Raw genomic sequence first — 13,799 nt, 5'->3', positions numbered from 1 at the left:
TGCAGAGTTAGTAACAGCACTTACTAAATTTTAGTAAGCATGTGCCATGTTTTTAAAATTAAATTATAGTTATATATAATATTAGTTTCAGGTATACGACGTAGTTATTCAAAGTTTATGTTTTGAATAACAAAGTGATCACTATAATGTCTAGTAACCGTATGACACCATACAAGGTTATTATGATATTATTGATTATATTCCTTATGCTGTGCATTATATCCCTATGATTTATTTTATAACGGGAAATTTGTAAATTTTAATTCCTGTCACCTGTTTTTGTCCTTCCCTCCACCCCCTTGCCATCTGGCAACCATCAGCTTATTCTCTATGTTCATGAGTCTGTTTCTGTTTTATTTGTTTGTATGGTTGTTTTTTAGATTCCATATTTAAGTGAAATCATACGGTATTTGTCCTTCTATAGTGTTTTTCTTTTTTTTTTCAATGGATACTCAGAAGTGGAATTGTTGGGTTTTATAGTAGCTCTAGTTTTAATTTTTTGAGGGACTTCCATACTGTTTTCCATAGTGGCTGTGCCAATTTACAATGTACATGCTGTATTTCTGACACTGTTAAGTGCTTCATGAATTAATTCACTAACTTTATAACAATGCTATTAGGGAGATGTAATTTCTACCCCATTGTAGAGATGAAGGAATTGAAATACAGTTGACCCTTGAACAACCTGGGTTTGTCCATTTATATGCAGATATTTTTTTCAATAAATATAGTCAGCCCTTCATATCAGTGGGTTTCCCCATCTTCAGATTTAACCAATCATGGATCACAACAGTTAGGTGTGTTTTTTGATCCAATAAGTTTTAGTGTTTTTTGGGTTTTTTTTTAACTCAGTATATTTTTCAAAAAAAGGAAAAAGTATATTTCTCTCTTCTCTTCAAAAGCAGTGTTAAGATCTGACGTCTCTAGACCCAAATTGTCCCTGGCAGCAACCTGCATCTTCTGCACGAACTAACCCGACACTGGGCTCATCCTCCAGCCAGGACACGGGCTCTGGTTTGCCTGTCCCCACCCTCTCTTGGTTCACTTCCCAACTGGCCTCACTCATGTCTTTTTGCTGCCTGGTCCCCGGAGGCATTTGATTGTGCAACCCCTGGCTTACAAACATGGTAAAGTTCACAATAGGATCTGGAGGACTCTTGAAACAATTAGATAAATTGTTAAGATCCCAAAGGATGGGTCTATGGAGGTTGTTATACATTTATAATAAAACCTTTTTTTAAATCCCTAAAAACTCACTACATAAACTATAGAAATACTAAACAGGGTAAGAGTTAAAATCAGCAGTGGGAAAAGCAGAAGGATATTTTTCACCAATATATATAACAACTTTAAAAAGTACAGCCAAAGGTGCTCAGATGCACCAAATGAACTACAATTAAAAGGAACATGGCTGATTTTGTCAACAAACCCAAGTTTGTACAACCAAGCACCCTTTTCAAAAGTAATCTATTTCAAATGCCATAAACTTCACAGTTTCGTAAATGATTAAAAACTGCCTTCTAAACTGGGGAGGGGAGAGCAATTCTTTGATACCTTCACAAAACTAACAAACCTTTGTTCTTTGAAAGTGGATTTACCTTTAGAAAAAAAGCCCCAAATCATTTGCATTAAGGCCAGCAAAACATGCAGGTAAGTAAACCACAAGCTTTAGCAGGAAGGATAAAATTAAGATGAAAAATGATCTTCCTCACTGTCTCATTTATTTCAAACCAACTCACAAGACAAACACAAAGTGGAATTTCAAAACCACGTGTGTAACGAGAGCCGCCCTCATGCCACAGGTATGTAGTGAGCGCCTTCACGATGTGGCACGTACTGTGCTCAAGTCCCAGGACAAGACGGAGCCAGCCTGCATCTTCCCAAGGCTTCGAGTCCAGCACAAGCAAGAAAGACCAGGGCAAAACACAGGGGTAGGGCAGAGGAAGCACAGGCTCCTTTCTAAGGCAAATACTTGGGAAGACAACACTCATTTAGACAGCCAGCCCCAGTGCCCCCAAAGCTGCCACCCAGCCCAGGCTCCTGTCCCTACAACAGGGCTGGTCCGGAGCGTGCCCGGCCCTTTCCCAGGGCCACCCGGGCTCCTGCAACGCATTCTCTGACATCTCCATTTAAAATCACCCTGCATAGTTTTTAAGACCCAGCTTGATTCATCCTGAAGCTCTCCTAAGGATCCCCTTCGCTGTCACATCACCAAGGTGTGCTTCCGCCTGTTTTTCCACAAATGTTGAATACTTCGCTTTCTTCACTTCTGATACCTGCCCTGGGCTGCGGCTCTGCGAGGCTGAGAGAGCCTGGAAGGAAAGGACTCAGGCTTCTCCACGCTTTCTTCACCCATAGCATCTAGCACATTATCCTTTCTTTTACTTCTATCTAGCAGTAGGTCCTAGCAACTACATATTTGTTTTTTAAAAGTGCTGTATTGCTTCAAAGTCAGATCCTATGAATTGTCACGCTGGCAAAGAATCACTGACTCCAAGAACACTTGGCCAGATTTCATTTTTACCATTTTCAGAGGCCGCATGGATCCAATGTACGCTACTTCTGTATTCCAGAAGGATAAGTCGGGGTATTCCCCAGGCTCCAGGATGAAAGGGACACCTTGAAATCCAGGGTCTTCATAAATCAGCCATCTAAACAGGCACCAAGGAAGGAAAGAAACAGAGACAATTCATTATTTAGTTGAGTGGTACATAGGACCCCATTGATGAGCAAGGAAGAGAACAGGAGAGGACTGAACTTAGACGATGTACGGTCATACTTAGTTATTAGAGCCACGTTAGACTCAAGGAGGAATAAGTCATTATATGCATCTCTTCTTAAGAGTCTTCTGCTTGTCTTCTTGGCTGGCTTTGTCCACTGATTTTAACTTATATTGTTAATTGCTTCAAAGTGTAAACGTCTCTCTTACTTCCAAGGAATAAAAGTACAGTTGACCGTTGAACAACATGGGTTCGAAGTACACCTATAAGAGGACCCGTGCAGTTCAAACCCATGTTAGTCAAGGGTCAACTGCAGTTATCTGTGTATTTAGAGAGGCCCTACCTAGGAAATCGCAAGCTTTGTTTGAAAAGGCAACATCTGATTTGTAACCAAAGAATAGGATATTCCACCTACTCAGAAATTAATAACAGGGAACATCCACCTACAGCATAACAAGGAATGACACCCAGAATTTCTTCCAACCCCGACAACAAGGCTATGCAGAAGGAACACTATTGTCCCCACTTTACAGATGGGGTTAAGTACATTCCCCGGGGCCACACCGCTGGAAGTACCAAATGTGGGGCTGACGCAAGCTGACTCCAGAGCCAGGTTCCTAATCACTTTTTGATGGCACTGTTTCTCAGTCCAGGGAGTACTTGTCAGTTACGCCTTCACAATGACTCAGGATCAGCACCGTGAACACGAGGCACAGTGCTGTCCTGGGGGCTCCAATGGTCTGTCAGGCCGCCTGTTCCCAGGCCACAAAGCTGAGTTCTTGGATCTGATTTTTTATGGCTTTTCAATACCATCTCCCTTTATCAGGCTTGTCAGCGGTCGCTGCGGCTGCAGGCAGGGAAACAGCAGCCCCACCCTCCCCTAACGAGCTAGAAACGAGGAATCCTTAAAATCATGCCTGTTAGAACTCTCTAAGGACTGTGCAAAGTCTTGTCAACTTCCTGATTCCTGGGAGGGTTCTGGGAAGGGAAGGCTGCTGGAGAAGTGACGCTTGAATAAAAGCGGTGTTATATACCCTCGTCATAAACACAAAGGATTCTCAGCGATCACTGGTACTCTCCAGTTCTTTGTTGCTCTTGCTAGTGTCCTGGCTGAGGCACTCCACATGTTCCCCAGAGCACCCGACCAAAAAGGATGGCTGTCAGTGACACCTCTTAGCCCTCAAAGGGGTCTCATTCTCCCTCTTTGCTCTTCTCTTGCTCGCCATTTTAGCCCAAGGATGGTGATAGTTTTCGTTAAAAAATTCCCCTGGATAAATCAGTGACTTCTTTAGATTCACTAATTATATAGGGATTTACAATCAAAATCCTATGAAGATCCGTCCACACACACACACACACACACACACAAATGTTGAGAGGCTGTGGGTGGTGTACATGTGAGGGATCAAAACAAATCTAGGTGTTAGAAGACGGGATAATAGTTACAGTGGAGGCAAGGGGCGACCAGGAGGAAGCATGAAAGAGGAAGGCTTCTGAGATACTGGTTATGCTCTATTTCTTGATCTGGATAATGATTATACTTTGAAAATTCACTCAGCTTATACACTTATGATTTGTTGTGTACCTTTTTGTACAAATATTATATATATACATTATATATTTCAATAAAAAATTAACTTAAGGATAAAAAGAGGCTTATCTTTAAATACCACTGCCATGCTCCTAAACCACAAGAAAACAGAGGCTAAGTAAGCAGGGTCGTTTTAAACCTTCTTATGTTAAAGCCTGACAGTTCAGGGTGCATTACGTATTTTTTGAAGCTCAAAGGCACTTCACACATTTCTTGCCCTGAGTAAATAATGGCAGTTTGTCATAAATTGTGTTATTATGCGGACAAGCCAAGGGCCTCGACGTCTGACACTTCACAAGTGAATGCGCTGAATTTTTCATAAACACAAGGGATGGCTCACAAATAAGGGATTCTGAGATTTTGAAATGATGCTAACTGAAGTACCCGTTCATGAAATCATTCCTTTTAGAGGGGATTTATTCATCTGATACTAAACATTTCACTTTCTTGAAGCATGTGATTTAGTGACCTAACACTGATAGAAGCAAGGTCATTTTGGGTCAAGAGGGATTTGTTAAAAAACTGAACACAAACTGACACACCTGAAAAGGCCACTGTTCTGAGACTACTTCTTTGGTGAGTGCTAAGGGCCTGCTGGGGAACTCAGACTGACAGCTCTGAATGTTGGGTGGACCTTGGAATTTGAAAACTCATTTATAGAGCATGATTCATTTTTCCTAAATTCTATTCCAACCAGATAGTGATTCATTTTTCCTAAATTCTATTCCAACAAGATCTATTATTCATGAGACCATCGGGAGAGAGGGAAAGTCTCTTCAGGCAGTGTTACTAACGGTACTCTTATTTTACCACATACTTAGGCAATGCGCTTTTGCCTATATTATGAATTAACAGTATGACTATAAAGTATGAGCTTTTTAAAAAAACAAACAAATGTATGCATATTAAACAATACTGTTTAAGTAATAACAGAGCCCATCTATATATTTATTAAAAGCATTTGTATAATTTCTTTTAGAAATACCCTTTGAGTCACACAAGGAAAATTGGTTTTATCTTGTTAACTTGTTCTTAAATCAAAAACAGTATTTCCAGCTGGATCCTGTCTTATTCTCTAGACATGGGCACACATGAATGTTGACTATGCACAGAAACCCACTAGATACTCAAAAGACTAAATATAAATGTACCGACTTCGAGGTTCATCATAGCTTACCCAGAAGAGGGTAAGCTATGATGAACCTCAAAGGGAAAAATGTACCTCTACAATGGAGAGGTGTGGGAGGCACCAATTTAACCAAGAGGTCCAACGTGGTATCATTAATGGGAAGCTGGTTAGCACATGCCACCTTTTGTGATGCAACCTGAATATGTGGCAATATCTACATGAAGTATCCTTTCCAAAACTGTTCAGTCTGCATCTGATCATACCTCTAGACCTAATCCCTAATATACAGAAAATTCAGGCAACAGAGGAACAAGTTAAATGGTATCATGAGGAAACACTCAGAGACAAATCCAGAATGTGGCATAATCTCTGAGACAGCTGACTAAATTCTTCAAAAGTCAATGGCACGGGAAACAAAGACGGTGGTACTTTAGAGATCAAAAGAGACAAAACAACCAAATATATACCGGGGATGCCAAATAAGCATACACGCATTTTAAGAGATGTTATCTATGTATTACTTTTTGAAGTTGAATTGAATTATGTAGCCATGTGTAGTATGACGTTTGCTCCAAAGACGGCGTTAATCAAATGAATGCTAGCATCATTCATTGTGTTACAATTTTAATACAGTTTTTTCCTTTCTTAAAATGTACATACATTTTTTTGGCACCCTCTGTATATATACTTAAAAGAATCTATGAAAGACATTCCTGAGACAATGGGGAAAATTGGTTATGGGCTGTAAATTAGATGTTATCATGGACACGTTGTGAATTTTCTTATGTGTGATATAATGATAGCTATGCAAAAGAATGTCATTATAGAGGGATTTAGGCTAAGGTATATAGGAATGAAAGGTCATAATATCTGCAACTTACTTTCAAGTGCTCAGAAAAAAAGATAAAGCAAATGTGGCAAAATGTTAACAATTACGGAATCTAAGTGGAGGGTACATGGATGTTCACCGAACCATTTCTACTCTTGTGTATGTCTGAAAACTTTCATAATAAAAAGCTGGGCTCTGATATGGTATACACCCCAAGGAAATATACACAGTGGCTGTTATATGGTAATAAAAAAGAATAAAACAGCTATATTGATCAATATGGGTAATCTTACTAACAATGTAGAGAAAAAGGAGCAAGCCACAGAGAATTTTGATAATATTTTTATAAAGTTCAAAAGCAAACACAACTAAAATATTGTAGAGCCACTATAGAGTGAAACTGCAAAATAAGGGTATAAGAAAAACACAAGATTCCAGAGAGAGGTTATGTGTGTGGAGAGGAATCGGGGGGCTGGGATCAGGGAGGGTGCTGTACTCCCCCCCAAGGGTACACAGGGTGCTGCATTGTTGGTAACGGTGAGGGCTGAGTTGGGTGCTGGGTACATGCAGGTTTGTTTTATTATTAGGCTTCATAACTCACATATATATCTATCTATATATATATATATATATTCCTGTATGATCAATTATTTCATAATAAAATTGATCAAAGAATATTTGGCTATTAAAAACAAATGTCTTTTCCCATAAGCATTCTAGGACCAGGTTTGCTAACAAAAAAATCCTAACCTTGAGAAAATGACCAAAGCCTGCCTTTTTAATTTAAATAATGGTGTTGAAACAGATGTCCTTTATGCTTCCTTTGAAGTTCTGAAATTCTTTGTTTTTTTTAATTAAAAATATATCCCCCCAAAAGATACACCCTCACCTTTGGGAGGGTGGCTGCTGGCATCAGCCAACTATTAAAACAAAGGTTTAAAAACAGATGATACTCAATAGAATGTGAAAGGAACATCTATCTAGAAACCACTCATTTTCCCAAATAAAAATCTGACAAGTAATACCCTTGTTTTGTGTATGTGTCGGAGAGCCCAATCCAGAGTAAATCTCCTCATGAAATCTTAAAAAAGTCCCTCACCCAGCCAAGACGTCTCTTACACCAGTTCTGGGGACTGGTGCACCAGCAGGAGCAAAATGAGCTTAGGTTCTAATGATGAGTTGAATTCTCCCAACCCATTGCGACTCCCCTTGGAGATCTGTAAAAGTACTGATGACCCGTTCCCAAAGCTGACCAAGCCAGTTCATTGAGGACACTTTGAACTGACATCCAAGGCAGCTTTCTATTCTCCAAGCAACAGAAACGAACGGCCAGAAAAAAAGATGTCCGGGCTGTGTGAGCCCATCAGAAACGGAAAACTATGACAGGTTTGCAGCCACCACCTGCGAGACAAGTACACGTACTGTAAAGGTCGGAAACGTTGAGGGTCGTTCACTAGGCTTCCATGTAGCCCAAGCCTGAGTCGCGAAACCTCCCAGTCACTGCGATTAAAATAGTATGGCAGACGCCGATTTCATTCTTTTCTAAGGAAAGTGATGTTTCTCAACTTAATATTAATACTTTGAGGAAAAAAGAGATAGAGATCTTGTGGATGTGAAAAAAAATTAAATGCAGCAAGAGAAGAAGACATTTTTTTCTTTTGTTTAGATTCCTCTTTTTCCTCCCAATCATTAAGTGTGAAAATGCCCAAGTCTCAGAAGGCTTCTCTGCTCTTTATGCTCACGCTGAGATCTCATCCAGCACATGGTTTAAATACCTTTTCCACGCTGATGACTTCTAAGTTTATACCTCCAGCCTCCCTCCTGAACTCTGGTCTCGCATGTCCAATCTCCTCCCTGACCTTTGACTTGAGTGTACAGTTGGCATGTCCAACTTCACCTCTCTGAAACTGAACTCCTGAATTTTCCTTTCCCTCCTAACCTGCTCCTCCAAGTGTTCTCCATCCCAGTAAAATGCTGAGGTTCCAAGCCCTGGACATTTCTCAGCCCCTCACAGCCCACATACAATGTGTTAGAGAATGTTGTAATTCTACCTTCAAAATGTGTCCAGAATCTGACACAATTTTTCCCCAGCACTGTCACGCTGTCTAAGCCACCCAAACTTCTTGCCTATATAACTGCCATTGCCGCTGTTTCTTTCTTCCACCCTTGACTCTTTACCATCTATTTTCTATGTAGCAGCTAGAGGGATCTAAAACACAAGTCAAAATCTTCCAGTGATTACCTGTGTCACTTCGAGTGATCTAAATTCCCTTCCAATGCCAAAAGGCCTATTCTGACAAGAGGCCTCTCCCATCAGCGTCCCCTAGTTCACTCTACTCCAGCCACCTTACCTCCTAGCTGTTCCGCAAGCATGCCCAGCAGGGCTCTGCCAACGCTGTGCTTCCTGCCTAGGCCACTTCCCGTGCTCCTCCTCTCTCAGGTCTCCCAGGGCTGACTCTCTCACTTCCTCCAGGTGTCTGCTTAGAAGTCACCAGAGACCTTTCCTGACCACCCTGTCTAAAACAGCACTACCTAATAAAAATTAACAATACCTAAAAAATAAATAAAACAGTATTACCACTGTCCCTCTTTCTAATTTATGTTTCTTGTAGTATATGTACCATATGACACATTATATAGGTGTTGTCTTCTGCATATCCCATTAATAAAAACTTTGAGCATTCTCTGAATGCATGAGTATTTGTAAATTATATATTACCACTGAATATATGATGAATTTATTAGAAAACATACACAAAAACTAAAATCTCAAAAGGAGGAGATTTTAAATAAAGTATAAAAAAACAAAAGATAAATGTAGTTTTTCCCTGTATCTTTCAGCGGATGTCGCTCACATGCCCTGCGCTGTGCACTCCACTTTAGAGACCCGATTTTCAGTATTGCAGCCTGCACCTTCTGTCCTAATTTCTCCTCTGAGACATTTCCATTTCCTTCAAAATACTCTTGCAGTTTCCTGTGATTTGTGAACCCCACATCTTAGGGGCTGTGGACAGCATTGTGTGAAAACGGTAAAGGAAGTACCAGGTGTGTTGGCCTCTGTCCCACCTGAAATATCAGAGGCACGTGCCCTGAATTACCAAGAAGGTAAAACCTCTTACTCAGCTTTGAATGAATCAGTTGCCCTGTGATAAGGAAATCCCTACATTAAAAATGCAGTTTTTTTTCCTCCTGTACTTCCTCCAAGAAATCCTTGTTTGTAAGAGCTGAATCAGAGTGATATAGCTATAAGAGAAGCAGAATTTTATGTGCCTTAAAAAAAACCTTTTAGTCAATAATTACTGAATAGGACAATAAATCAGAGAGGATCTTAAGTCTTTCCAGTACTACACTCACAAAGAAAGCTTCATTAAAATCGTATTTAAAATAAAGTACTTACGTGCCCCAATGTACTTGAATGGAACAAGTCTTCTGCATTACACCAAACCCCTGCATTTCTTCAGTGTCGTCAAAGTAGGAATTCAGGAGTCCTAACCCTTCTGGTTCAGTAAACAAGTCAATGTGACTAACTCTGTAATCCTGAAAAGCAAAACATACATATATACATGTATCACAATAATTATACCATGTATGTAAGTCTACAGTAAGCTCACTATTCTTTATTTTCAAGTGAGTAAAATAAGCTTTAAATACACACATACATTTCACAGAGCACCTGCCATTTTGCCCTTTTCCTGTTTTCATCGTGACTTAATAATATGTGGTCCTTTTTGGCAGACACGTTGCTTGAGTCATATATCTGAGTGTTACAGTCAAACAAAGATCACCAGCAGTGTATTTAATTAGAGTTTTGGAACACACGTATTTCTCTCATCCTCACTGTAAAAACTGCTTGGCTGTCTTTGATGATAGGAGTTTTCATTCCTTTGCTCTGATGTGACCACCCAAGTCCAGAGAATCTAGTCTACAGCGCGGTTGCACCAGGAGTCTTTCCCCACTGCAGTTCTGTGCCCACAGCCCCTGTGGTAACACCCCTTGACTATGACTAATCTCTGTGATGTCAGTTTGATCCAAGTTGTTAGCACAAAGGCACACATTTATGGCGATTCATAAATCTCTGTACTTTAGTCACTGTTCAATGCCCTGCATGTCCATGCTCCATCAAACACTCTTGAAAAGGCCTCTCCTGGCCAAGCACATAAGTGCTAATTGAATCTTTATTGGTATTTGATTGCTGAGTTAGGTGAACTGAAGTATAGAATAACAATACTTGGGTTAGTTCAGGGGAGGCTCTTTCAAACATTACCAAAAAGAACAAAATTAATGAACTAAAAAGGTGACCCCTTTGAATATATGTTGTGACTTATGTTTGTGTTTCAAGAAACCATAAAATGTGTAAAACAAAAACAAAAACAAAAAACAAAACATGATGTATCAGGAACCACAGGTGTTCCTACCCTTTCACATGACATGATTCAGAAAAATTCACCCCAAGGAAATAAATCAGAAATTTATAAATTATTAAGGGGCACAAAAATGTTCATGCAGCATTATTTAAAATAGTGAAAAACTAGAAACAACCTTAAGTTCCATGAAAGTAGAAAGGTAAAATAAATAATGGTACATCGGTTCAGTGGAAACCCCAAAGCATGTAGTGACATGAAAAGCATTAACTGCACCAAATCTGCTAGGATCAGGCAAAACAGGAGGCCTCTGTACCAACAAGCTTCATGTACCCCACTTTTCTGAAACTGCCACCCCACCAGAGTCTGATACCTCCCTCCAGCTACACATCACTGAGAGATGTTACCAATGTGAGTGTGATCCTCAGGAAAATGGTATGGAGAGAAAAAAGGTTGAGAACCCCAGTTTTAAGTGAAAAAAAGGAAAACAGTACTGTGCCTATATTATGATTACAACTACAGAAAAATACAGAGTAGAATATGGCCAAGATAGAATAGAGAATTCAGAAAAATGAAGAGAGGACACTTCGTGATGGTGGGATCCAGATATTAACTGTTGCTTTATTACCAATGTTATTTGACCAATAAATAAAAACTGCAGGTAAATTATTCCACTGTGACACTTAAAAACATGATTCCTCATGTCTGTCTTAAGGTTGCTCACATCATGAACTTACATAAAAACTCTTTCTTATTCTTACTCATTCTCATCTTAGAACATTCCTTTTCTCCCTATTATACCCCAATGCTGACCTCTATTACACAAACGAGGCTTTAATTTTCCACTTGGAAGACACCATTAATTACATTTTTAAAAGGTAAAGAGTCATCAAATCCCAACAGCCACAAAGAAAGACTGATACAACTTTCTCGTCAACAAATATCGAACCAAGGAAATTTTACCCAATCCAAAAAGTAGCCTCAAGAACCTATCTTTTTTTAAACCCACATGAAACCCCACAGTTCAACTACCAACTGAATTATTTTTGGATTATTTATATTTCCAAAACAGAGCTCCTATATGCCACTCAAGGTAATTAGAACTCACACAGCAACCAAAAAACTAAGTAAAAGAACAATCTATTCATACAGAACTCATCAAAACCAGGTTATTATATAAAATTCATTTGGAGGAGGGTATAGGGGTCCAGGAGTGAGAAATTAACCTTCAAGACTTATTGTGAAAAACTAACTAACCAATAAGAATGTTTCTTTTCTAATTCATTTAAAATGTACAAAAACTTAAATTATGGAAAATATATCCATAAAGTACCAATCAAATATTTTTCTTAGTCACTTATTTTATAAAATGAACTTTTCTCTCAAAGTAAGAATCATCCCTGGCATTCAATAAATATTTGCTGAATGGAATAATGGATTCTGGGTTTCCCATAACCTACCTGGACCACAAGTCTGATGGAACCAATTACCACAGGCTTAGCAGATTCTGCCTCCTCAGACTCTGCCTCTGCAGACTCTGCTTCCTCGTTTCTTTCCAAAACATCTTCTATACCCCAGAGACCAGTGAGTTCCAATTCTCCTTCTTCTAAAGGAATGGAGTGCCCTTCAAAATTTGGTTTCTCGTACAAAATCCAACTAAGAATAAAACACAGCAAAACTATTAGCCAACATTAGTGAGAGAGAGGTTTAGATTACTCAAATATTCTGGCAAATAGCCACTCTCTCTCGCTATATATATATATATATATATATATATATATATATATATATATATATATATATATCCAATTCTCTAACAATTAAAATGTATACAGTTTCCCTAAAGCTAAAATTGACTAGGCATAATTATGCCTCTGATAATTCAAGAAATATATCAGGATGTTAGAGAACTTTTCGCTTATCAATATGAATGTTATAGAGATACTAAGGTTCTATAGAATTGCCAGTTAGTGGAGACTTGTAAATGGTAATACATCGGATAAATGGACTTTTACTGTAATATTTTTTCTTTATATGTATAGAAAATACTTCTCTTAGAGGGATTTAGAGTTACATTTTAGAGCCATATCAATGTACTATGTTTCCCCCAAAATAAGACCTAGGCGGACCATCAGCACTACTGCAGCTTTTGGAGCAAAAATTAATATAAGACCCGGTCTTATTTTACTATAATATTTAATTAACATAATTTAATTAATATAAGACCGGGTCTTATATTAATTTTTGCTCCAAAAGACACATTAGAAATGATGGTCTGGCTAGGTCTTATTTTTGGGGAAACACGGTATATATTGATACAAAGGACTATATGCATGTTAATGGAAAGCATTTTTAAAATATCCTTCCCAACAACATCCAAACACTAAGGAAAAACCTCCTGTCAATATATGACTGCACTGCTCTTAACTGTTTATGCAAAGAAAAGAGAGAAGCCAACAAAAGTTGAAAAAAAGCACGATTCTATTAAAAACAATGTTACACAAAAATTTTAGTGTTATTTTCAGTCTTTAAACAAAAACTAATTGTATTTTCTAATGAATACGTTGAATATATCAAAAATATATTAAAATATCTAAAACCTAATAGGAAAGATGCTGCATATTTAATCAAATGGAGACCAAAAGAAAAGCTTACGAACTTTTTACACCACAAATGTCCTATCTTTTTTATTTCAAATAAGTTTATAAGTATCAAAGTATTTATGCCACATAAGTGATTTTTTTTAAAAACTGCTTTTCTTAATTCAATTTCCCGTGTATGTTTTAAGAAGCTGTTAAGCTAGTAAAATAATTTTTTCACTGATTTCTTTACTTAATCAAAACTGTCTGTTGTAGAAAAGTTGGAAAATAAAATTTAGGTTTGTCCTTCATTGATCTGTCATTAAAAAGGTAGCAAAAATGTCTTTTCTTACAGAATTTTAAAAATTCTACCAACATAACTAAGTGCAATTCTTATCTGCCTCCCTGAAAACTCGCAAACCAAAAGTATATTATGGATTCTGATGTTCGTTAGCCCAAACCAATGTTACGTGGGGATATACGGGAAGAGAAACATACTGCTACACTTTTCTCATTTTTCTAGCACAAACATGTATCACCCCTATAAGCAGAAACATTAAAAGAAATATTTCTTTGATATGAATTGCTTT

General features: G+C 38.3%; 2 protein-coding genes across 3 annotated transcripts in view; one reads left to right on the top strand and one right to left on the bottom strand.

The window, feature by feature from the left end:
- The window catches only part of CRYBG1 (crystallin beta-gamma domain containing 1), a 175,626-nt gene that overhangs the window by 22,585 nt on the left and 139,242 nt on the right, over positions 1-13,799 (bottom strand). For both annotated transcript variants that reach the window (XM_033103011.1, XM_033103012.1), the window contains 3 exons: positions 12,091-12,286; positions 9,667-9,806; positions 2,525-2,651 (listed from right to left, as the gene is read on the bottom strand). In XM_033103011.1, the coding sequence (XP_032958902.1) occupies positions 2,525-2,651; positions 9,667-9,806; positions 12,091-12,286 (463 nt within the window). The remainder of the gene's footprint in view (positions 1-2,524; positions 2,652-9,666; positions 9,807-12,090; positions 12,287-13,799) is intronic.
- The window catches only part of RTN4IP1 (reticulon 4 interacting protein 1), an 87,631-nt gene that overhangs the window by 70,545 nt on the left and 3,287 nt on the right, over positions 1-13,799 (top strand). The window lies entirely within an intron of this gene.

This window comes from Rhinolophus ferrumequinum, chromosome 3 (genome assembly GCF_004115265.2).
Source record: "Rhinolophus ferrumequinum isolate MPI-CBG mRhiFer1 chromosome 3, mRhiFer1_v1.p, whole genome shotgun sequence".
Taxonomy (NCBI): Eukaryota; Metazoa; Chordata; class Mammalia; order Chiroptera; family Rhinolophidae; genus Rhinolophus; species Rhinolophus ferrumequinum.
The sequence above is the reverse complement of the archived record's forward strand: the minus strand, read 5'-3'. Positions and strand labels throughout refer to the sequence as shown.